The sequence below is a fragment of the Alosa sapidissima genome, chromosome 16 (assembly GCF_018492685.1).
Source record: "Alosa sapidissima isolate fAloSap1 chromosome 16, fAloSap1.pri, whole genome shotgun sequence".
Lineage (NCBI taxonomy): Eukaryota > Metazoa > Chordata > Actinopteri > Clupeiformes > Clupeidae > Alosa > Alosa sapidissima.
This window is the reverse complement of record NC_055972.1, coordinates 27,327,053-27,352,588: the sequence shown is the minus strand read 5'-3', so window position 1 is coordinate 27,352,588 and position 25,536 is coordinate 27,327,053. Positions and strand designations below refer to the sequence as shown.

The 25,536-nt window shown below is 41.9% G+C and overlaps 1 protein-coding gene across 4 annotated transcripts in view; it reads left to right on the top strand.

Annotated features, from left to right (window-relative positions):
* The window catches only part of acoxl (acyl-CoA oxidase-like), a 39,884-nt gene that overhangs the window by 13,201 nt on the left and 1,147 nt on the right, over positions 1-25,536 (top strand). For 3 of the 4 annotated variants that reach the window (XM_042066288.1, XM_042066287.1, XM_042066285.1), the window contains 8 exons: positions 1,209-1,325; positions 1,837-1,990; positions 2,865-2,954; positions 9,356-9,465; positions 12,473-12,584; positions 12,828-12,915; positions 14,985-15,055; positions 20,865-20,966. In XM_042066288.1, the coding sequence (XP_041922222.1) occupies positions 1,209-1,325; positions 1,837-1,990; positions 2,865-2,954; positions 9,356-9,465; positions 12,473-12,584; positions 12,828-12,915; positions 14,985-15,055; positions 20,865-20,966 (844 nt within the window). Of the gene's footprint in view, positions 1-1,208; positions 1,326-1,836; positions 1,991-2,864; positions 2,955-9,355; positions 9,534-12,472; positions 12,585-12,827; positions 12,916-14,984; positions 15,056-20,864; positions 20,967-25,536 lie in introns of those variants that run through there. The other variant, XR_006023402.1, reaches the window with a different exon arrangement.

Below are 25,536 nucleotides of genomic sequence, written 5' to 3'. Positions count from 1 at the left end.
ACACACACACATACATACATACACACACACACACACACACATACAGACAGACAGACAGACACTCTCTCACACTCTCTCACACTTTCACTCACTCACACACACACACACACACACACACACACACACTATGGTCACCTTTGCTCCAATCTGGGTCATGCCAATCCAACTCATCTCACTCATGCTTAAACTTGACATAACATGAATTTGTTCCAGAAGCACATATTCTAAAGAATACTCCATTTTCCTCATGCTGCACCCCCTCCCAACACACACACACACACACACACACACACACACACACACACACACACACACATAGACACATACAGACACACACACACACATACAGACACATACAGACACAGAGACACACAGACACACACGCACACTCACACACACATTCAGACACACTCACACACAGAGAGACAGACACACAAACAGACACAGACACACACACTCACATTCACACACACACACACACACACACAGACACACACATACATACACATACACATACACATACACATACAGACACATACAGACACAGAGACACACAGACACACACGCACACTCACACACACATTCAGACACACTCACACACAGAGAGACAGACACACAAACAGACACAGACACACACACTCACATTCACACACACACACAGACACACACATACATACACATACACATACACATACACACACATACATACATACACATACACACACACACACACACACAGAGACACACACAGAGACACAGTCCCCATGGCCTGTGCTGTATGAGGGGAAGCCTGCACCTGCAGCCTGGCAGATGAACAGATAAGCTCTGCGGTGGTCCCAGAGCAACAGGTGCACCCGTCTCCACTACACAGCCACAAACTCCTGAACTCAGCAGCCACAGACACACACACACACACACACACATCCACCCCCACCCCAACACACACACACACGCACACACACGCACATACACACACACACACACATCCACCCCCCACCTCAACACACACATACACACATCCACCCCCCACCTCAACATACACATTGCCTTCTTCCTTTGCAGTACATCCTCTTTGTCTCACACACACACACACACATACATATTCAAACACACACACACGCATATGCAAGCATGGCCCTGTGCACACCCACCCACTCACTAATTTTTCCATTGCCTCCTTCTGTCTTTATTTGAATGTGATGTCGCAGTCGGAGACAGTTTGGGCCCAAGGACCAGGATGAGGTGAAGATCATCGAGCACCAGACCCAGTACCTGAGACTCATGCCACACCTGGCCGCTGCCCTGGCGCTCACCTTCACCACCAGGTACCTTCAGAGCCTGCACACAGTTTAGGTCAGAGGAGTACCACCTCAAAGTAACTGCATAACATTGCTAGACAGGCTTTAGGTACTTTATTCATTCACCATAAACATTACTGAAAAAATCAAAAGCACTTAATAAGTAAGTACATAAGTATTTAAAATAAGTAAACATCATCTGGCAAACAGATGAATATCACTTATTTTGTTTACACCTCAAAAGTATTAAAAATAATTATTATAGGGTCAGTTGGTTTGGAGGGCCAGTCTAATGAGTGACCATTAGCAATTATTACCACTAGGGGGCTCTCTTCTCAAGCATGCATTGTGTAGCCCAGGAGTTGAGTCAAGTGGCATTGTCAAGTGAGGACATGATGAGGATATTTCTTTTTGCCACGTGTGTGCATGTTTGTATGTGTGTGTGTATATGTGTGCATACGTGTTTGTGTGTGTCTGTTTGTGAGTGTGTGTATACATGTCTCTCTCTGTGTGTGTGTGTGTGTGTGTGTGTGTGTAGGTATGCAGCACGGCTGATAGACGATGCCCTGTTTGCGGGTCAGGACCTTCAGAGTGATCGCTCCCTGCAGGCTCTAGTGGCCGGCCTGAAGGCCTACAGCACCTGGGAAAACTTGGCATGCCTTCAGGAGTGCCGCGAGTGCACAGGGGGCATGGTAAGCACTCTCTCTCTCTTTCTTTATATATATGTATATATATATATATATATATATATATATATATATATATATATATATATTTACTTTGTGTGTGTGTGTGCATATCCTGATAATAATCAGTATGTAGACGATAACATCGGTCATTCAAACATTATAGATAATGTGTTGTTGCAGGGCTTGTTATTTTATAATCTGATAGAGTAGACCGTCTCTGTGTGGTTTTACTCAAGTTTGGGTATGTGTTTGGTGGCTGCCTTTTGAGGCCACTGAAACTTTCCATTCATTGTCTCACACACCTTCCAGTTGGTGTAATTACATGTTTGGATGTTGACACCAGTCTCATTGTACATTACGTACCTACAACTAAGAACGTCATATAACAAAAGAGCGTCAACTAAGAACATCATATAACAAAAAGCAATATTTACATATTTTGTCATGCATCACCAACTTTTACCAAATTATCTCACTTGAAAAGGAGACATTTTCATTTTTTTTTACGGTGAGAAACCGCAGCATCTGCACCTCAGCTCGGGAGTTTGTGTTCCTCTGAAGTCATACTTTTAACCCCATACCTGTGACATTTACCACTGTTAGTGCATACTGTATGTAACACCACAGTAGGTTTCCTCTGACTAGTTTGTGCATTTCTTTACATCCATAGAGTTTGACACATCAACACAGTTTTAGACATTCTACTCATCATCATCATCATCATCATCATCATATTGACATGGCAGCACTCAGAAGCACCAACAAACAGACAGACATGCACAGTCGCACACACATGCACACACACACACACACTGAATGGACACATTCATGTGAGACACATTCAAGCAATATGTTTAAGAGTCTTGTATTTTCCTAGGGCTTTATGATGGAGAACAGGATCCCAGCTCTGAAGTGCGACTCCGATGTCTTTGTGACATTTGAAGGAGACAATGTGGTCATGCTACAGGTAAAACACGTCTGTAAAGCCATGCACAGCCGCAGAACACAAAACCAGAACTTTGTTGTGTGCCGAGACAGACTCTAAAATCATGTCTCTGAAGTTCAAAACGTTTTATAGTTGTCATTTAAAATGTACAACATGCACACTAACTCAATGTGTGTCTTTTAAACTTCGCTTTGTGTGTCATGCCTGAAAGCTTAACCTTGCATCTTTTTCAGTCTACTACTACTTGTGTGTTGTTGGTGGTTTATTTTTTTTTTATTTGTGCTCCCCTCATAACTTAATAAGGACTGAGGCACAACCCATGATTGCCAAGCAACCAACAAATAACTGCAGCTCAGTCAGCGTAAAAGCAAAGTGACGGGGTAGCTGGATAGATCTTAGTATGCAGGTGGAGACTGATTTAATTTTACAGATCACCCCCCCCCCCCCCCCTCCTCCCCTACCTTAGCAGTCTAGTAACAGGATTGTGATTACAGATATAAATGAGACATTTTTATGTTTTGTTTGATTTTTTTGCGCTCAATTGGATTGGCAATAATAACATGTTTTAAGCCTGGAGCTGGTTATTAAATAACTGTCATGTAATTGGGGGCCCTTGTTGTGAGGCAGAGGGGAGAAAGAGTGCCTCTAGGCTGGACAGAACACTGGGCCTCACAGAGCACAGGCGCTCTCACACAGGCTCGCCATTCACAGCCTGCTCAGGGAGGCCTCACACACACACACACACACACACACACACACACACACACACAGTGGGCTTTCTCTTCAAATTAGATTAGCCTCTTACATACAGAAAGAAATAATACAAACCATGGGAATATCAGCACAGAGCATGTTGGATTTGTTTTATATATTTTTTTAGCAAGAGGTGAATAATACGTCGAGCAGTATTTGCAGGTAGTTTTCACTTCATAGGCAGGGATCTTCAGGACAGGTGAACAACGTTTTCAGCGTACTAAGAGCGCACACTGTCATGATGGACTGCTAATCAGTTTAATGTTAGTTTATTTTTGATATACATCCATGATGTTTGGAAATTGTAAACATAGACTTAATATTTCATTTCTCCTTGCCAATAAAGAGGAAGATTTATTCACATAAAATGCAGTTATGTGGATTGTAGCGATGTAGTAAAGATAATTGCAGTATAATAGCTATCATGTGCCCATTTTTTCCCCACCATCCGATAAAATGGCTGCCAGTCATTAAAGGAGCTTGGCTGGATATTCAAGCACTTTGATTTGATTAAGTTATAAGATGAGTGTCTGCTTTTTCAGCGACCAAGGTTAAAAGAGAGCATGTGAAAATGTTACGGCTAGATGTGAAACCTCTGTCTCAACTGAAGTCACAAGGAGAGAGTGAATTCTGCCAAAGCCTCACTGTCCAGAAATCTCTCTCTTCACAAGTCTGTTTTTTAAAATGAGAAAAAGGCTTGACACACCAGTGGCCTTTAATTACGTTGGGTATTTTTGAAATGGTAAACGGCAGTTGTAGTTATCCCATCTGGATATTAATTGTCTTAATCGAGTATTGAGGCATTAACAGGATGTCGGCCATATTAGCGCATTAGAACTGGGAAGGGTTCATGTAGCTTGAGGCTATCGCTGTATCACCTGTCACAAGACTCTGATTAGCCCCCCAGTTTGAAATGCCCAAATCCAAATCCCTCGCTGTCTGACCTGCGAGAGGACACTGGCACTGTGTCACTTTTAGGACATGCCATTGGCTGGTACCGTAATTTCCCGACTAATAACAGAGGTTTATACGTTGATTTTGCAAAAATTCCTTTAGCTGTGAGGTTAATACACGGGTGTACACACACATTGTGCTTTAATCATAAAAAATGAAGAAAAATGTATTCCCATGTATAGCCAAGAATCAAGAAAATAAATGCTTTCACATGTATGGCTATACATGGGAATTAATTTCTTTTCTTCATTCTTTATGATTAAAGCACAATCTGATTCACAATCTGAAATAGCCCGATTCATACACAATGTGTCTAATACATGGAAAATGACTGTGCTAATAGACAGGTGATATTTTTGAGATATGTGCTTCCTAGAGGCATTTTTTAGTAAATGTTGGGAACAGGACTTTTTAACATAATTAAGGTGTGCTGAATCCAACTAGCCCTGTTCCCAAGTTGAATTTTGAGTTTATGACCATCTAATTAGCATAAACAAAATGGCGATTTTGGGCACTTTCATTGGGCGGATGTCATTATACCATGTAAATTAATTCATATTGTTCACAGAAATCTCCCTTGGCCAATAGATCAAGGATACAGGCTGTGAAAAAAAAAATCTAGTATTATGCCTATGTTAATTACCTGAAAAAACCTTTGAAAAATGTAATTGTTAAAATGTTATAACTGAGCAGGCACACGGTATTTGACGAATGAGACTTGTGTTTTTTGAGGGTCAAGAAAGATGTGTAGTGATGAAATGTAAAGTTTAAAATTGTGGCCTACTGGTTAGGTCTTGAAACCAAAGGGTTGCCGGTTCGATCCCCGACCAGTAGGAAATATGTGGGTGGTGGAAAGGTTGAGCACTAGTCTCCCATGCCCACATCCATGGCTGAAGTGCCCTTGAGCAAGGCACCTAACCCCTCACTGCTCTCCGGGCATCACTGTAGCAAGGCAGCTCACTGCTCCAGGTTAATGTGTGCTTCAATGTGTGACCTGTGTGTTCACTAATTCACGGATGGGATACATGGAGAGACAAATTCCTTGTATACCCAAGTATACTTGGCCATAAAACCTGATTTACATTACATTTTACATAATTGAAGCAAATTAGGTTGGTAATGTATGTAGTCTCGGATTAAGTTACACAGGCCTTTACCCATTTCTGTAACACTTTACGGTAAGGGTACATAAAGTAATTCATGATTTATGTATTACTTCATTCATTAATATCTAATTAATCATCAGGAATTTACTGAGTCCATAGTTTGTCATTTGTGACCTCATACATGAACACATAACACATACTAAAGTATTAGGTACGATGGGCACATCATTATGAATTATGATGTATTAACCATGATCATGACTTTATTTTTCTGCCAAAAATGTGGTCATCACTGCTCAAATTCTCATAACTTTGGAGTTCTCTAAACACATGTCATTATTCATTACTTTAGTTGAGGGGCCACAGACATGATGAATGCATGAGCAATTATCCTAAAATGCATGTAATCATGATGATCATGCTTAAGAAATCATAAATCACAATGATATACCCATCACACCTAATGCTTTAGTTGATGTGTTGTTCATACATGAGGTCATCATGAATGAGAGTATATGAATTCATGTCAATTCCTGATGATTAATAGGATATAAAGGATAAAGGAAGTAATGCATAAATCATGAGGTCATCATGAATGAGAGTATATGAATTCATGTCAATTCCTGATGATTAATAGGATATAAAGGATAAAGGAAGTAATGCATAAATCATGAATTAATTCATGCATAAATCATGAATTAATTCATGCATGAATTCATGATAATTCATGTACCTTTAATATAGAGTGTTACCCATATTTCTTCATAACCTTTGTGTTAGTAAAATGATTGAATGTCCTGTGAATTAATAGCTAGATTAATAACTTTATAACTAGTGCAAGTGCAAGTTCAAGTTACTTTATTTGTACCCAGAGGTAGATTCAAGAGAATTTGCCAGAACAGGAGCACAGAGGATGCCATCTTTACGGCACTTCACTCTGCCCTGTCCCTCCTGGACAATAGCAACACCTATGTGAGAATGCTGTTCATTGACTTCAGTTCAGCATTCAACACCATTATCCCCTCCAAACTGATCACCAAACTCAGTGAACTGGGCATCAATACCTCCCTCTGAAACTAGATTCTGGACTTCCTAACTAACAGACCACAGTCTGTTAGATTCGATAACCTCACCCACTCAACCCTCACCCTGAACACCGGCGTGTGCTAAGCCCTCCTTTACTCCCTCTTCACCTACGACAACAACCTGGCTCTCAACACCAAGAGGACCAAAGACCTCATTGTGGACTTTAGGAAGTCAAAAGCTAGCACACAAAGCCCCATCCTCATCAACAGGATGAGGTGGAGCATGTCACCAGTTCATGTTTCTGGGTGTCCACATCTCTGTGGACCTCTCTTGGACCCTCAACACCTCTACCTTGATCAAGAAGGCTCACCAGCATCTCTTCTTCCTGAAGAGACTAAAGAACACAACCTCTCTCCTCAGATCCTGGTGAACTTCTAAACCTCTACCGCTGCACCATTGAGAGCATCCTCACCAACTGTGTCACACAGACACACCCCCGGTGCCTCCTTGCCTGTGCCTGTTGAGGTGTCCATGTCGGTGGCAACCTTCACAGGGACAACAAGGAGGCGAACATTTTGCCCCTATCCCACCCATAGTATTCTATTTATATTTATAAATGTACACACTTTATTACACTTAAACATAGCGATATTCTACTGATATTTATACTGTTCATACTGCACATACACTTATATATTTTCAGTACTCTGCACAATGACAATGAAGTTGAATCTAAGATAATCTAATCAAATGAAACATGTGACTGCTGGCCATCTTTCCCATTTGGAATCAAGGATATGATGCTAGCTTGTTAGTTAATGGTTGTTCGTGATTAGTTCAAAGGAACTCCAATGATTTTAAACTCCAAACATGTGTCTCCCCACCACGAAGAAGATGTTTACCAATGAAGTCAGGCCACACTCTTTGCCAAAGAGGACCGTAAACATAGTCAAGAGTATACTAAGGTGATAATAAGGTTAATTAGCATAATAGTTTTTTTTGCATTCTTATATTTTTCATAGCCTTTACTTTTTATTTATTGCCCACGGGAGATTTCTGAGATGCACAGATGTGAACAATATTATTTATTTACATGGTATAATGATGCCTGTCCGAAGAAAGTGCCCATTTTGGCAGCCATTTTGTTTATGCTAATTAGATGGTTAAAAACTCAAAATTCTGCTTGGGAACAGGGCTAGTTGGATTCAGCACATGTTAATTATGATAAAAAGTCCTGTTCCCAACTTTTACTAAGAAATGCCTCTAGACCCATATACAAGGACTTTTTCTTGGAATAGCACTTGTCTATAATAGAGGACATGAAAGAAGCTGAAGTTTTAGGAGGCAGTGTCTAGTTGTAGTAGTAGCAGGATTTTAAATCTTAAAATGCTTAAATGTTAATACCTTAAATGTTATTATGTTGCTGTAGTGTAGCTCTGTAGCTTAAATCAAAAAATGCATGTTAATAGCCTAAATGTTATTCCACTGCTGTAAGTCGCTTTGGACAAAATAATGCGGCCGCCAAATATGTAAATGTAGCAGGAGTGGAAAGGCTGAGTGCCACACATGAGTCATAAAGCCAGCATGGCCTGTAGAAGTTGGCGGAAGGTTTCATGAGTGGCGGGATGTTGTAGTACGGTAGTTGTGGTATTTGAAGAAAAAGCAGAAACAGTGAGTGAAGCTGTGAAGTTGTAAGTGTAAGGGCGCGAACATAGTCCTGCGTCTCGTGCCCAGCGCACGTGGCGCGTGACGAGAATTTGCTTCATCACTGCAGCATGCAGGGGTGTTGTGTGCCTCCCAAAATATGGGGTCTTTGCCGTGTGGTAAATTGCACGGAGGATCATACCACCTGCTTAAGTGTAGCTGATCTGGATGCACCAGCACTAGAATGAAAAGGGAATGTGTCTCATTTTCGATCTCATTTCTTTCAGTGTTGTCTTCTCTCTCCTAGTTTTGCCTGAGCTAGTTTTCCCTGTACTTATGACAGCAGCAGTCATTATACAACATCTTCACAATCCAGTAGAACCTAAGCTAGTGTGTACCTCACCTGTTACAGACGATTGCATCTGTCACAGACCTCAAGATCATTGAGGTCCCTACTGAAATAAATTAGAGCAGAGTGACACATTTATCTGTAATCACTCATTTAACCGATGATTTTATGTGAAGCCACTTGCAGTACAGAAGTTATATTTACATCAATCTCTGTGTGCTCCCTGGGAGTCGACCGCATGATCTCTGTGCTGTTTGCTGCAAACTTTACCAGTTGCTCTCAGCTTGAGTTGAGCCACAGGAAAGCTCACAGCAGGCTTCTGGGCAGCAAACAATCTGTTGTGCAGGAACTAAAGCTTTAGTGTGCCGTGCGGGGTCACTGCACTGACCTACAAATGTGTACACTTAGGATCGTCCCCATAGTATTACATTAGTCAAATTATTCTTAATAACTTAAAAGTAAGTTATTACATTACCTTTAGTTCATTTTTGCTTGTTGTCCAACTTTGCTTGTTAACCCAGGCCTTCAATGAGATCAGGGCCCAACATGTTGTCATAGTGATGACCTTTCACCTCTCTGCTCCCCCTCAGGTGGTGGTGCGTGAGCTGCTCAGCCAGTACACCAAGCAGCTAGGCAACAACGTTGTGGCCGGCCTCATCAGAACCTGGACCAGTTCCGCCTCAGACAGCCTCAGAACCAGGTATAAACCACTCCCTCCAGAACTTCAGCAGACCATTGGACTGCTCTGCCCGAGGTTTTTCCCACGCTGTAAGTTTGCCAAATATACCAAAGCTTGGCTACGTCTGTCTGCCTTTGGATACCACAGACCAAACAACCTACTTACATGCAGGATAAACAACCTACTTTCATAGGCCATTTGAATCATGTTCATATATTGGTCAGAATATTGGTACTTTTGGGCCTCTATACTTTGAGCCTTTTTAAGCTTTGGCTATAAAATAAATGGAAGTATACAGGGAAGAGGTAATTGTTGGTCTTGAAAACAACGGCCAACAATTGCTACAAGCAAATGTGATCCCATCGTGCATCAGCTCATGTAGTATTTAAGATGAAGGTTAAATTAATCTCTATGTTACATAAATTATCTTTACTGTCAGCTTACCAGGGTAGGAATTTCACTACCGCCCCTTGCGTTGGCCGTGATGCCCCTTTGAAAATCAGAGGTTTACAGGCCACTGTGGCCTTGGTGCCCCCTTCTTTCAATATTCTGGTTTGCGTCCGACTAATAGCGTATTTTATTAGCCTATGGCCTGTCAAAATAATCTTAGCATTCACAGCGCAAATTAATTTAATATTTTACGCAGTGGAGAAAGTGACAGTGCACGGCAAGAAAGAAAGTGCGTTCAAATTCACCCATTCTTCAGTTGAACTACTGGCGAAGTAGCCTACTCATCATACAGACATCACAAGTACACTTCACATGAAAGAGCTTTTTCTCAGCTTTTAAACGATGTTAGTCGCTATTTGCTGTGGTGAACGGTTCGCGAGACAAGTAAATCATATGATTAAATTGAATCATAAGGCCTTTTCACACAGAGATCATGCTAAATTTGCGGGAAGAGGAGACGTATTTTTGCCGCAACGTGTGTCTGAAAACGAGGTAAAAATTTGCCGGCCTGCTGATCTGTTCACATGATGGCATTTTGGGGAGACAGGAGGCAGGATCAGCTAGCAAATTTAAATGTGACGCACAACAGGGGGTGTGTAGAGTAATAGTCGTAGGCCTAGGCCTTATTATGCGTGGGCCTTTAGATGCAGCAGGTGTGTGATTCCCTTTTGAAAATCAGATGTTTACAGGCTACTGTGGCCTGCAGCTTAATATTTTTCAGGTGTTTAACAGTAGGCGCACTATTAGCAGTTATGCCGAAGCCAGTGAGATTATTAGGCATTGCATCCTTCAGTCACTCTGTTTGGAACATCGGAGTTCGGGTTGATAAGATTCAGTTAATGCGATTATGGATCGTCTCAAAGTTTGGGACAACCAAACAACAGTGTAGGCAAAGCAAATCCTAATTGTTAGGTTCCCATAGCTGTCTTTTCTCTATCGGAAATCGCCACATAAGCTCATTGGTTTCTTTTTTCTTTTCTTTCTTGTGCGATAATGCATTTAAAGCAGTTCCAGAGTAATCCGGTTTTGAATTTGCAGCAAATTTCGACATGCATGTCTCCAAATTTGGGCTTTAAGTTTCACAATGTGTTTACATTTTTTTACATGATTTCATAACAGGCAAAATACAAAATAAATGTTACAAATATCGCCTATATCGGTAAATATTAAAATCAGAGGATAGGCCTATACAGCTGACTAAGAGTTTGTGAAAGTAGCTTAATGAGCACAAAAGGCTAAGCATGGCTATTTGAGTTTCTTAAAGCTGAGCTGTGAATTGTAAATTGTTCAATACATGATTTCATAACAGGCCAAATATAAAATAAAGTTATTAAATATTAAATATAGCCTAGATATCTGTAAATATTAGATGATCAGATTATTTACAGTTCTATGTAATGTCATGTTTCATGTTTTTGTAATGTTTCATAATGTGATGCAGGTCTACTGCTGTGAATAGGCTAAATACAACTTTGATTATTTTTATAGCCTACTACTGTATAGTTAACTTTGGCCTTGGTGCCGCCCAACTGAAGGCCAAGTGACCTTGCCCCTAAAATGGTGAAATTCCAAGCCTGTAGCTTACAATACATTTACTATGGAAACTTTATAGGACATTCCAAGCACCGTTCCATGTTAGAATGTTGTGCCTGTATGGTAAGGGAATGGTGCTTGGCAGTAAGAAGGCATGGTAATTGAGTTAGCGCTCTGGCTTAATCCAAAACCCAGTATGGCACTGAGGCCAAGTAAGCAACCTCCCATTTACACGCATAGTTGTCTCCATGAAAGTGGCCTCAATGTTCCCTTCATACGAGAGCCGTTTCACAGATAATATTCTTTATTTTAATCATTGAGGTTTTATGTTGCCATAATTATAATTTGCTAGGATGTGGTGGCAAGAATACAGGCAACCACCTCCCATCACATGCGATCGCTGTCCCTCAGTAGTTGGCTTTGACTCGGGCCTTTGAATAGAAACGGCCAGAAGCTGTCTGTCTGCAGACATGGATCATCTACTTGTGTAATTGTTCATTGCCAAGCCAGTGATTTCTCTGTGCGCTTTATGTTGCTCTTGCACCACAGTCAGCTTTGGTGGACCTAGTAGTGAATGTCAAAAAGTGCTGTATTGCCATCAGATGGCAGTTGTGTTTTTTTTTTCTTTCTGAATTATGGCATTAAAGGTAAACAATGTACCTTTTGCGGTACGGTGTAAAATGGCTCCCACATGGAAATATGTTTCTAAAGATTTTGTATTGGTGAAATGGTTTGGGCTAAGATTAAATGTAACTTTGCTATATAACTTCCTTATTATGATTTTCTACCTATATAACTATAACTAGAAGGAGGAGCATGAATTACTGCAGTGTATGATGTGCTCAGTACTCTGTTAAACCTCAGTAAACCTGTTTTTGAATTATTTTCCAAAAGGTTTTGTTTGCATCATACAGAGTGGACATTTAAGACACTGAAAGGCGCATTCAACTATTTATGTTTATTATGAATTGATGTGGTTTAAACTCCTAAGTGATGATGACTGTAAACGCTTGTGTTTGTTTGTGTTTGTGTTTGTATATGTAAGTTTCCTTGGCTTCAATGTGGATAAAGTGGGTGATCTGAGTTTCCTGCTGAAAGCTGTAAGCTATCGGGAGAGAGTGCTGCAAAGAAGCTTGGCTACCAGGCTCTATAATAAGGTGCGGAACATTTTTCCACACCATACTTGTATTTGTGAGTAAACACACCAGTGACATTCTCTCAATTGAATAGAATTGCTTTCCTATAAAGACTTTCCATCTGATATTTCCATCTGATTAAGCCATGGTATTGGAAACCTGTCTTGCCTCATGTTAAAATGCCAAATGGACCCTGAGAACACAACACTGTCATCATCGCTCCATGTCATGTGAAGATCTTGATTGACGTGTTTCCAACTGTAGGTTGAGAAGAACAAAGACGAGTTTTTCGGGGCTTGGAACTCCTGTCTCCATCATGTCACCGGCCTGGCCTTGGCTCATATTCATCGAGGTGAGAGAGAAACCAAAGTCCTTTTAGGCTTTAGCCTCCACATAAGGGAGGTCATAAGACATAAAAGGTACATCAGGCGAATTTGTGTTTAAATTGAATTGAACAATATAAGTATCTCCCCCTAAATCGCTAAAATAAGGCTAAAAAGGATAAATGTGCGGTTGGTTAGGCTACTTGCATTACAGGAAGGGGCGGGTTATATATGTAGACAACTGCCATATCGGCATTGCGAACTAACCCCATACATTTCAACCCCATACATTTCTCGGCATTGCGAACTAACCCCATACAGAAGATTCTTTGAGTGCTGTGTCTCTTCATTAGAAAGTCTCTGGAGAAACCTCTGGGTTTCAGCTGTGGAACCCCAGCAGTCCAGCATTCAGACAGACAACATAATAACAACAACAACACATTACATTTATATAGCACTTTTCAAGGCACCCAGAGCGCTTCACAGTGAAGGGAGAACCTCACTTATCACCACCAATGTATTGCACCCACCAGACTTCACTGCCAGAGTGGATTCATTTGGCAAATATGTTTGTGTTGAGTAATTGAGGAGTGATTTTTTTTTTTTTTTTTTTAAGTAAGTGTGACATGGGTAGACCTTTATATGTGTAGGCAGAGGAACAGGTGGAAAGATGCAGGAAAGTTATCAAAGGCAGATGTTGAAATAGTATTGCAATGGTGTATGACATTTTTATACTTTCTGAATGGCTGGAATGGATTAGTTAACTCTCAGATGTATGTGTGAGTGTGAGTGTGTGTGTGTGTGTGTGTGGGGGGGGGGGGGGGGGGGGGAGGTAATGTTTGTGTGTGTGAATGTGTGTGTCTGTATAATTGCGAATCTTTGTGTGTTGTGTCTGTACAAATGTGTGTGTCTGTGTCATTGCTGTTGTTTATGTACTCCTCTGCAAGTTGTCAACCAAGGGCCGTATGGTTCTTTATCTAGCCCATGTGATCATAATCTTTCCATTCTCTCACCCTCCTCCCACTCACTCACTCACACACACACACACACACACACACACACACACAAAACAGCCCAATACCACAGTCATGAGCAGAGGTGCAGTCTCCCATACACAGCAACTAAAATACTTTCCAATTAGTACGTATTTCAACCTGAGTGCAATAACATTAAAACAACTCATCTAAATTTCCTCAGCAGAAAAAGCTTTTTTCTTGTCTCAGGTGTATTTACTTAACCTCTGTCTTCAGATGTCTTTCATCATCATGTTGTGACACTTTCCTCACTTTGTGATTGTGATTGTGGGTTTGTATTGGAGAGCAGAACATTGTGTATAATCTACCTTTGTGATATAATGTAATCTTTGTAGTATGTTTGACTTGAAATATTCTAGCATGAAATAGAGCTGTCTGAGTTTAAGTACTGTTTATTTTGATGGCGGAGATCTGATTGTCAGTGTTGTCTATGTCTGTGTTGTTTTAGTGCATAACACTTAATTGTACAATGAGCAAACAAAATATGACCTAGATGATCAGTTAGTGGAGGAAAAGCAGTTGGTCAGCATTTGTAAGGAAAATGAAAATAATGGCATTTGTGGACTTTTTGTCACATCCATAACGCCAGTTAAATGTCTTGGCATTTGTATGATGTGAATGATAGCATTCATTTTTTGTGCATTTTTTCTCATTTACATTCTTCAGCCAAAAATAGCAAATGCTCAAATTTCATGTAATCTTTCACATCATACCATACCATCACATTTTATTGGCGTTATGGATGTTACCAAAAATGTAATTTTCCATGGAATTGCCCATATGTAAGGAAGTAAACTGTAGATTGATGACTAGAGGTCAAGTGTGGTTTCTGTGTTATACTTGTTTACTTGTTTTCTCATTTTCTCGTTTTCTCATCACTTCTCATGTGAATAGTTGTAGTGTAAAAAGTTAAGTGTAAAAAGTTATGTATGTATGAAAAACATTTATACTATACATGTGTATATACAGCTTACAAGACATTATTCGCAGTTTAAGGGGCTTTTTTATTGTTGTTGTTGTTGTTCAAAAGTTGTGAAATTTTTGTCTTCATTTTGTTTCCATAGTGACATTGGAGCAGTTTGCACTGGCTATTCAAGAATGCCAGGTTGCAGAAGACCACGCCTTGCTCACAAAAGTATGTGTGAAACAGCTCCCCACTCTAAATCAGTCTCATACCACAAGATATGATAGGCTTGAGTCATCAGACTGTTCCTATGGAAAGTTCTCAGAAGTGGTAGTGTGTGCTCTCACATTTGACTATCTACATGCAAACAGAAGCACACACAGGCACACAGATGTGGTCACAAAGTGTCCATATTAAGTCTCATGTATCAATATAAGACAGACAGACAGACAGACACTCACTCTTACACACACACACACACACACACACACACACACACGAAACAGAGAAAAAACAACCACACTGCATGTGAGAGATTCACTGAAATGACTCACTGCTCATATTCCACCAGCGTAAGCTGGCCTCTTTTAATGAAGCAGTGCCCAGCCGATGTGTAGCACACGTTTTTCCACTGCTATCTCGCAGCTGTGTTTGAAGCTCTTCTCTGACACCGAAGAAGGGGGTGAGGGGGGGCACTATGATGTACCAGAGCAGAACCACGTGACACATAGGCACGCTTCTGCGCTCGACAGTCGTGAGGCCCCGGCCTGAGCATCAGCCATTGTGTGAGCGGTGACCCACCTTGCCACACCCGTCAGTAACCCGTGTGCACTCAGTGCATCTGGGGTGGGGGGCTGAGGGGGTGGCTGTTTTTTGGGGGGCTTTGGCTGGGGCCGGGAGATAAGCACAGGCGTGTGGGGCGACTGAGGGGTCGCTGCTCGCTGTATCTGAGCAGCCCTTTTCACACATGGAGACATCTACATCGATGCTTTAGTGGTCTGTCGACATCCTATGTTGGTCGATGTTTTTGTTTTTGTTGTTATTTTCTTGGCATAAATGCGTCCACAACTCACATCTGATATGTGCAGTCTATTGTTTTAAACCCTAGCTTTTTGGATTGGCTGCTGGAAATGTAGATTAGGGGCCCTTAATAGCAAATTCTAAAACGGATAGTTCCGGTCCTTGATTATGATTGGCTGCATCGCGTTCAATGTAAAATCCAACACAAACATACAGGTACACCTTGACCGCATTTCGTTCTGTAGTAACTTGTGTTTCGATGTTGCTTGGCAACCATTTAGACAAAGGAAATATATTTCTTGGAGGAAGAATGATTATCTATGAATAAATCGTTACATTTCTCGTTGCTGTGCTTTTTCTCCGCTTGCGCGTCGTGCCTAACAACGCCCCTTAGCTGTTCTAAAATCAGTTTATACTACGGCCTCTCGGGGCTTATTGCTTAAGTCTAATACAGTGAACAACACGGTATTGTGGGGAATCTTTAAAAGCGAGCTATCTCAGGCTCACAGAGAACAGTCTTGATTAATACCTGGACACACCAGTCTGTTTTTCCATGCAGAGTTTCTCTTATCCAGACCCTGGCCTCAGATGTTTGACTGGATGACTGGGTCCAGTCTAGATGCCTCAGTTATCCATCCTGCTTTGTGAACATTTTTGAAAAATGTTGGAATCAATGGAAAATACACAATTGCATAATGTGTCTATGCTTTGTTTGAATTGACACTAGATTTTGCTACTTTAAGTTTTTCTCATAGTCAGATATGATCTATTCCCAGATGATGATAGTTGTGGTAACTGAATTGCGCATCCAGCCATGTGGTTCTCAGTGGTTCTCAGTGGCTCTCAGTGCTACTGTTACAGCAGGGGAGTGTTTCTCTTGTCATGGTTGGCTGGGCCACAGTTGGTTTCCTGTAGCGTGTCTGAGGCACAGGGAGAGACTGAGGGGATCATGTGCTCTCCTGTCATCTGAGTGTCACTGGAGCAGTGACACCTCACTGCAGCTGGGCCCACTGGAGAAAGACGGAGACCAGGGAACCGGACCTGTGACCGCAGAGCAGAGATCGATGATCACACACCTGTGGGGCCGTGGAGAGCCTCAGGAGAGTGCGCACACACACACACACACAACACACACCACACACACACACACAGGTCACATGACCACCCTGAAGCACGGGGGAGGCAGGGAGGGGGTCACAAGACGAGGTGAATCCCTCACTAAATCATGTGACTGGCCTAGAGCTCTGTGAGGTTTCGAGGGGGTCTCACTTGGTGTTTGTTTTGTTTTGTTTCTGTTCGCCATTGTTATTTCTGTTCTGATCCTCACTTTGTGTGTCTCTGGTGCACACACAGGAACTCAACAGGAATCTGTGATTTGATTCAAGAGAATTTATTTAAAAATATGATGGAAAATTAAAAAAAAAAAACAGCTTGTTGTAAAAGTCACTCAAGTCTAAGCATTGTGTCGTTTAAAGCTTTTTATATATGTTTATTTTTAATTATCCTAGGGGCAACAGTCTGTGAGATTTTCTCTGCGCTTGGTGGGCCTGTTCTGTCTTCATAGAAGCTACACAGTGCATTTCATTACCACTTCAAGCATTTCCAGCTCTCAGCTGTGTTAAATCAGTGCAGCGGAATAAGTTCCTGTAAAATATCACTGTGGGGCTCCGGAGCCCTGCCCTCGAAACTCAGCGTGTCGTCCGTCCTCGGGCTGTCCATCCTCGGAGTGACCCCTCGAATGGTTAACCAGAACACGCACGCAACTCTGGCTATTTTTCGCTGCAGACTCGTTTTAGTCATCTGTTGACGAGGTGGCCAGACCATGGTCATTATCTTTGGATTCGGCGCCCAGTCCACTTCAGGACAGTGTGGCTGCCAGTGAAACTGCATGCACAGAGAAGAGAAGGGTATGCATCCTCTTATCTAACTCTGCTGGAGACGGCAAATAAGCTTATTTCCTAAAACGTTGCCGTGATATGCAACGTGTCTCTCATAGTCTGAGATGTAGGATTTAACGGCCAGAAGCGCCACTCCTACGGCACTGTGACCGCACTGTGACCGCACTGTCTCGATGACTGCAACTGCTTTTATGCTGTTAGTTGGGAGTGGCCATTTCCCTTTTGCGTGTGATGGCTGGCGGTTTCAGTTTGTGATGAGCAGGGGTATGTGTCACTCAGTCACTTCCAGGCTTTGCTCTACAGCAGGTTGACATGAGCATACCAAAACGGTGTCGACCTTCAAAGACCATTTGGGGATGCCACCCAGGTGATAAGAGCCTTAATAGGTTGGTGATGGGTCTTTGCTAAGCTTTACTCGCTACCTCACATTCTCTGGTTTGCATACAAGGAAGAACGTGAGAGAGTGAACGGGTAGAGAAGAAAGCTTGGCTGTCTGTGTGGCAGGCTTAGTAATGTGATCGCTTTGACCAAATACCAAGGATCGGTACCTGCACTTAATTACACATATGCACACATGACCTAAATGTAGACACACACACACACTGTTGGGATAGGTTAGGTCACATGGTATTGACTGACAGGAACAGCTTTGGTGAAGTCACTACCTGTGGCTAATTGGTAAAGGCACCCCTGCCCTGGCACCATGGCATACAATTAGAGTAGGCCCTCTGTGGGAGTGGAGGCCAGCTGACTCCATCTGGAATATGGCTGCATTCCATATTTCCTAGTTGGAATCTCCCAATTTAATTCCAGACAGGAGAAAAGAAATATAAGCCATAGACAACACCGTTTCAATAATCTTCAGGGCCTCTCCCCACATTGTAACACATTCAAACACAAATTGAGACATGTGGATATTAACAGGCAAATTGGCAAATTCAGTGTGCTTTAGTAGGTAGGTGTAAAACAGCAAGAAGTAAAATAATAAGAAGAATAAAATAATAAGTTAGTTTTAAAAATAGGCTTGGAACAACATACTCACCGATATCACACATGCATACATTTATAAACACCTGCACAGAAAGATGCTAAGATATAGAAATGTAGATAACAGGGACTGATAACTTCTTCAGATTTTCATTTCGGTTCGTTCTGAGCAAAAACATTATCTTTTCATTCCTGTTCCAGTGTTCCAAGGCCTCTGCTCAAAATGGTAACCAGTTAGAACGTTATAGAAGAACGGTTAATAATGTCCCTATAAAAATGACATTGCCTTTACAAATTGGAACAATACTATAGGCTTTTTTGCCCAACAGCCTTAAAGCTTAAATAATCAAAGCACATTAGGCTAACTGTTAAAAACACTGTACCTGAATTCAGGTGCGGGTAAGATTTGAAAGTAGACAATTAGCCTATATAATATTAGATCTTCAAAAATGTCTGATAGCCTAACTTCAGGCAAAGAAAATGTCCTTACTTTAAGCCCTGTAATAGCCTAACCCATGTGTGGTGCTACTATTTCCCTACTTTCTTTGGTAGCCTATGTTATTTCACACAATGTTTCAGTAATTTAGGCTACATACTTAAAAAGGCAGTTAGATAGGGTTGGATATGAAAATCCTTTTTATCAACTAGTAGTTCTAGCCTATTATTAGCCTGGGTTTTCCCATGCTGCCTTGCGCGCGATTTTCACCTTAACGAAGGAACCAATCACAGAGGGGGACAGCAAGACGATGACGACACACCGAAGCGGTTATGAGCTACGTACAGCGCATTTGATTGACATTCGTAGCGCCCAATAAACGGCATTTGTAAACCACATCTCAAATACGAGAAAATGAATGTGTAGTTCCCGGACCCCATCTCAATGAGATGAGGTCTGACGTTATTTTACAAGGGAGACACTGATTCATAGAATCTTACTAAATTCATCCTATAAGGGGTCTGGGGAATACTGTGTGGGCAGGTGACTTTCCAAGCCTATGGACTTTGAATAATATTCAAAGAAAGGTTAATCTACTGTTATGAACCGGTTATCTAAAATTGAAAATAGCATTTTCACTCCGGAACAAGTGAAATTGGTTTTGTTCCCGTTTTCGGTCACGTTCATCCAAAAATTGTGTTTGTTTCCGGTTTTCGTTTCATTCTTTGAACCGTTTCTTGTCCCTGGTAGATAATACCTTTTTTGTAATGCAGGGGTCAGCACCTTACAGGCATTATTGAGGAGTCTGATCTACAAATTAATTTGTCCCCTGAACAGCATTGTTATGCTGCTGGCAAATCCTAGGTTTAGTGGCATACGATACCAATCAACACTGTGGAAACACATGTCTTTTATAGAAATGCAGTGTCTGTGTCTTCTGAATGGACCTTGAGTCTGGCAGTAAAAGTTGATGATGATGATGAATAACAACACAAAATAGAAATGGACACATACACATGACTATTCTCGTACATGTTTAATTATATACACCCACGTGTGCACTTATGCATGCTTGAACACACATGTATGCGCGCACACACACACACACGTACATATACACAAATGTTCCATTCGCTTAATCGGCTGCAGCTCAGCACGCAAGCACAACTTAAAAGGTGTATAGGCTGAACTGATGTCAGTCCCTGATGGCCAGTTCGTTCCGGCCGAGAGTGTAGAGGTCACGTCAAATCTTTCTCTCTCAGGGGGGAGACGAGTGTCCACGCTGTAGAACTGAAGACACCTCAGCTCAGCCACCTCTGCTTTTTCCTGTCCACCTCTTTGATGTGCACTGGTGGTTGTGCTCTCTCACTGTCACTTTGAACAGAGTCGAGATATTAGCCCGCCTGCCACTTGTTGTTTTTCCACTGCCTTTCTTTTCTAGCTGAAAGCACATCCTGCAAGGGGTTCAGTTTTCTTACCCCCCCCCCCCCCCACACACCACCACCACCCAGCCCCCCTCCTATCACCACCCCACCGAGTGTCATAAAAAACACATTTGAGGTTCTGAACTCACACACACTCTTTGTACTTTTTCCAGGAAATGCCAAGAGTGGAAAGAAATGTGTGTTTTTTTGTTTTAATATTTCTGCCCATATTTGTCTAAGCTGTTCTGTCTTGTCTGTTATTTGTGTCCCTACAGTTCTGCCTCTTGCACGGCACTAGTTTGGTGTACCAGGAGAGGGCTTGGTACCTGGAGCATAAGTACTTGACCCCAAGCACTAGCAGACAGATCCGCACCCAGGTAACAGTATGCTGCATCTGGTCCACCAGGGTTGTCTGCATGTCTGCTCCCAAGTTGGTATGACCAGGATTGGGTCAATATTCACAGGTTCATTCAGACCCATTGCCACAAGTGTATACAATCAGGCACCTAGTCATGCAGTCTGCATTCACAAACATTTGTGAAAGAATGGCTCTTTCTGAACAGCTCAGTGAATTCATGCCTGGTCCTATTGAAGGGTACACAAAGCAAGGTCCATAAAGACTTGATTGGGTGAGTTTGGTGTAGAATAACGTCTGGCCTGCACCAGATCCCTGACATAGATAGATAGATAGATAGATACTTACTTACTTACTTACTTACTTACTTACTTTACTTACATACTTACTTACAAACTTTACTTACATACTTACTTACATACTTTATTGATCCCCAAGGGGAAATTCAAGAAGACCTCAACCAGATCAAACACCTTTGAGATGAACCAACAGAGATTTCAAGTCAGGCCCTCTCATCCAACATCAGTAATGGCCAGGTGTCCCAATACTTTTGTCCAAATAGTGTATGTGCATAAATGAGTAGGGGCCTTTTTAATGTACACGTTACCACATAGGTATAGACCACTGGTGGATTTCACCCAGACTCTGAGACTCTAAGAGAACTGCTGAGCAAGCAGGCCTGACTCATCACAAGAGTAATCTCATCTGGGCACTGAGAATTGAAAACAGGTGTTGCGATAAGAGGTGAACTCTGAACCCTGAACACTTGACTTGACTGACTTTCCTCTTTCTCTCTCTCTCTTTCTTCTTCATCTTCTCTCTTCTTCATGTTCATTCTTCTTCTTCGTGTTCTTTCTTCTCTTCCTCCTCCTCCTCCTTCTTCTTCTCCTTCTCTCTTCTTGCAGAGTGTATCTCCGCTGACCTGACCTCTCTTGTAATGATTCTCTGTGGTGTTTAGTGACTGTGGGGGAATGCCAGCTGCAGCTGTGCTGGTATTGATCACGCTATTTACCCCTCCTCTATATTTCTCTGGGTTTTAACAGTTGTTCACAGTTGGCTGCGATCAAATAGATGGCTGTCCCCCGAGAGCTGTCCCCTCACCTCTGAGCATGCTGGAGTAGGGTTGAGAGGACAATGGAGCCGGCTTGGCCCTGTCCAATCGCAGGCCACCATGACTTGTTTGCTCATGGCCATAAACCAACATGGCCACTCGCTGTCCAAACAGCGCCCTGTGCGTTTTTTTTTTCCGCTTTTACACCACCACGGGTTTTAGGAAAATTCCTAAATGGAATAAGCAAATGCCCCGATTTGGATTCCACGGCATGCCGCTCCATTCCATGGACGTATTTTAAGCCGACAACTCTCTCGCGTCTCCAGACGGACGTTTGTATGGAGATGGATGGTGATGAAGCCAGAAACGCAGGAATGTGTTGTTGTGATGTAACATGCAGGCCCATTGCAAATGTGATCGCTGCGTGACGACGCATCAGATGTAGATAAGGGCTACCATCTTTGCTTATCGCCGCCGTGTGTCCTGCAATGAAACAAACCATGCAAACGAGCCGGCCCACCGCCCTTATTATCTTGCCCGTGCGATTGTCCGTCATTACACTGCACGATCATCCCCCGAGATAGGCCTCCACTGGCACACATACACGCGTTTTCCTCTGTCCACTCATAGTGGTCACAGTCGTGTGTGCTAAAGGCTATCAGGCAGCGTAAACGATCTGTGACACCATTATCAAGGGCTATCTGTCTAAATTGAATTGAACTGAATGTTTGAAGGTGCTGGGACGTGAAGAGGATTTAATTTGATAGTCATAACTGTTATGTCTGATGTGAATACATCGTATGTATTTGCATTGTAAAATGAAGTAGTGTTAGCAAGATATTTTCTCATCAGTTTTGATAAGAGGAGGGGAAAAAAAGATTTGTTAATGTCCCCCATTTTGTCTTTAGTTGTCTTCTCCTCTGAAGAATCAATGATATGTTCCATTCTCTCTCTCTTACACACACACACACACACACACAAACACACTCTCTCGCTCTCTCTGTGTGTGTGTGTGTGTGTGTGTGTGTGTGGTTTACTCCTGCCAAACCCCCAGGGTGTGGTGGTATGATGGACAAAGGGAGGTCCTCCTTGGTGACACGCTGGTGTGACTTTTCTCAGTGTGGCTCAAGCCCTTCAGAATGCCGGTGTCATTAGGCGGCCAGCTCTCTCATTACACCCGTCAATAATGAGCCGCGGGGGTCTGTCACAGCTGGCCGCATGGGAAACACTCACTGTCCAGGACTCATGTCACACACATTCATTCACACACACACACAGGCACTCACACATATATACACATATATAATGTATGTTAATATATATCTACATAGCAGACACATGCTTACATACTCACACACACACACACACACACACTCACATACACACACTCACACACACGTACACACACACACACACACTCCATATATATATATATATATATATATATATATATATATATATATATATATCCATGCATGCATCCTTTCACATAAATTAACGTATGTAAACATATTTATACAATATATGTCTCTACATAACAGACACACATGCTCACACACTGTGTTAACTATGTTAACACACCCTCATATGTATGTGAACACATTCTCTCACACTTGTGGATGCTCAGTCACATGAGGTCAAATCCACAAGTTAAAGCACACATGTCGACACATAATACACACATGCACATGATTTTCACATATTTTTTCCTCTATTTATACACCTCACTCATCACCGACTCACCGTAAACACCAGTGGGGATCTCCAGATAAGGGAGTGATTCCAACACCTCAGTTTTGCTTTTTTTTTCTCTCTCTCTCTCTCTCTCTCTCTCTCTCTCTCTCTCTCTATCTATCTCTATCTCTTTCTGTTATCTTTATCTTTATCACATCTCTGTTTGTGTTTGCTCAGAAGTGGCACTCCTTGGCCTTACCCAGCAGTAGTCTCAGGCCTGAGGTGTCCTTTCATCTCCAGACAGGGGGGAAGAGGGAGCCCAGTAACAAGCAACACTGGCCGTCACACCTGAGGCGTTCCATGGGACAGAGGACTATTTAGTCACACACACACACACACACACACACACACACACACACACACACACACACACACACACACACACACACACACACACACACAGAGGACTATTGAGTCAGACATGTCAAAGCAGATTTCAGACCCTTATGTTTCCCAGATAAGCAGGGTTACACAAATAGAGCAACCATGAGTGGGCTTTTTGTCCAGGCGAGGCTATAGAAATGTCAGAAAATGAAGAGGGCAGAGCTCAAGAGCTAATTTATGATGATCCCTCCACCTTTTATCTGTATATGGTTAAAAACCCAGGTGTTGCATAGCCTCATTCCAAGAAGCAGCAAAAGCCACAGGTTATTAAGGGAAGGGAATGAAACTTGAAGGCGGTTTTCATTGACAAATACTGATAAAGTGGCCATTCAAGATCCCATTTAGTACTATATGTAATATATGTATAAGACCTACCTGGAGTGTGTTTGTGTTTCCACTCTCCTGTGTTGTTCATGGTATTTTGTCTCTATACTAATTTAATTCAAATTCTAATTTTAGTCATAAGATTCTGATTAATCAGTGCAACATTTTTATTACATTTTCTCCACATCTTTAAGAAAGACCACTAGAGGGCGTGAGTTGTAAAGTTTGTGAATGTAACTGGATGGGAAAAGGAAACTTTATTTAGTAGTTACATGTGTTGATGCATCTCACCTGAATAGGTGTATGTATGTCTCCAGAGGAACCCATCACCTCAGTGATGTTAGGAACTGGCTCTACCAGTAGGTACTCTTGAGTAGACAGATTGTATGTTTGAAATTCGTTTAAGAAACTATGGTGCTGGTCCATACTTCTGGGCATTTTTATATATCTCTCTCATATCTTTGAACAAAGCAGTGAGATTCCTTGTATATTTATTATGACAGTCACTGTCTCTCAGGAAGTATATATGACTGTCAGTTGACAGTTCTTGCTAAAACACTTAAGACTGTCAATTTGTACACCCTTACTGTAACACTTTGTCTGATTATTATCTGTTCTAGAGAAAGTTTTCATGAGAAATCTGCAGTGGGTGTCATTGGTCAGGGCAGTGTGACTGGGGTGGTGTGTATTCGATGGACTGTAATCTCACTCTGTTGGAGACTAGTGAAGTGCAATTTGTCAGTTCTATTTTCCTCTACTCCACGATGATCAGTGTGTTAACTAACAGCTGTGACTCACATGAAATCACGTTACATCTAGGGCAGAGAGCATGTACCAACACATTTCCTCTCTCTGGACCATTTACAAGAAGTTCACATGGCCCACTCTACAGTAAAAATGTCCCTCAGAAAAAAACACAGTATGTTATCAGCATACAGATAGCATCAGTTTCATATTCTCTTTACACTATTCAGAAGTCTGTTTTCAGGAAAATAATGAAGGGGGTTTCGCAAAACTAGGCTTGAATGATGAGACCTCAGTGGCTGTCATTACAAGTATGTCAGGTGATGTCTGTCATGAAAATGTCACATGCCCTCTT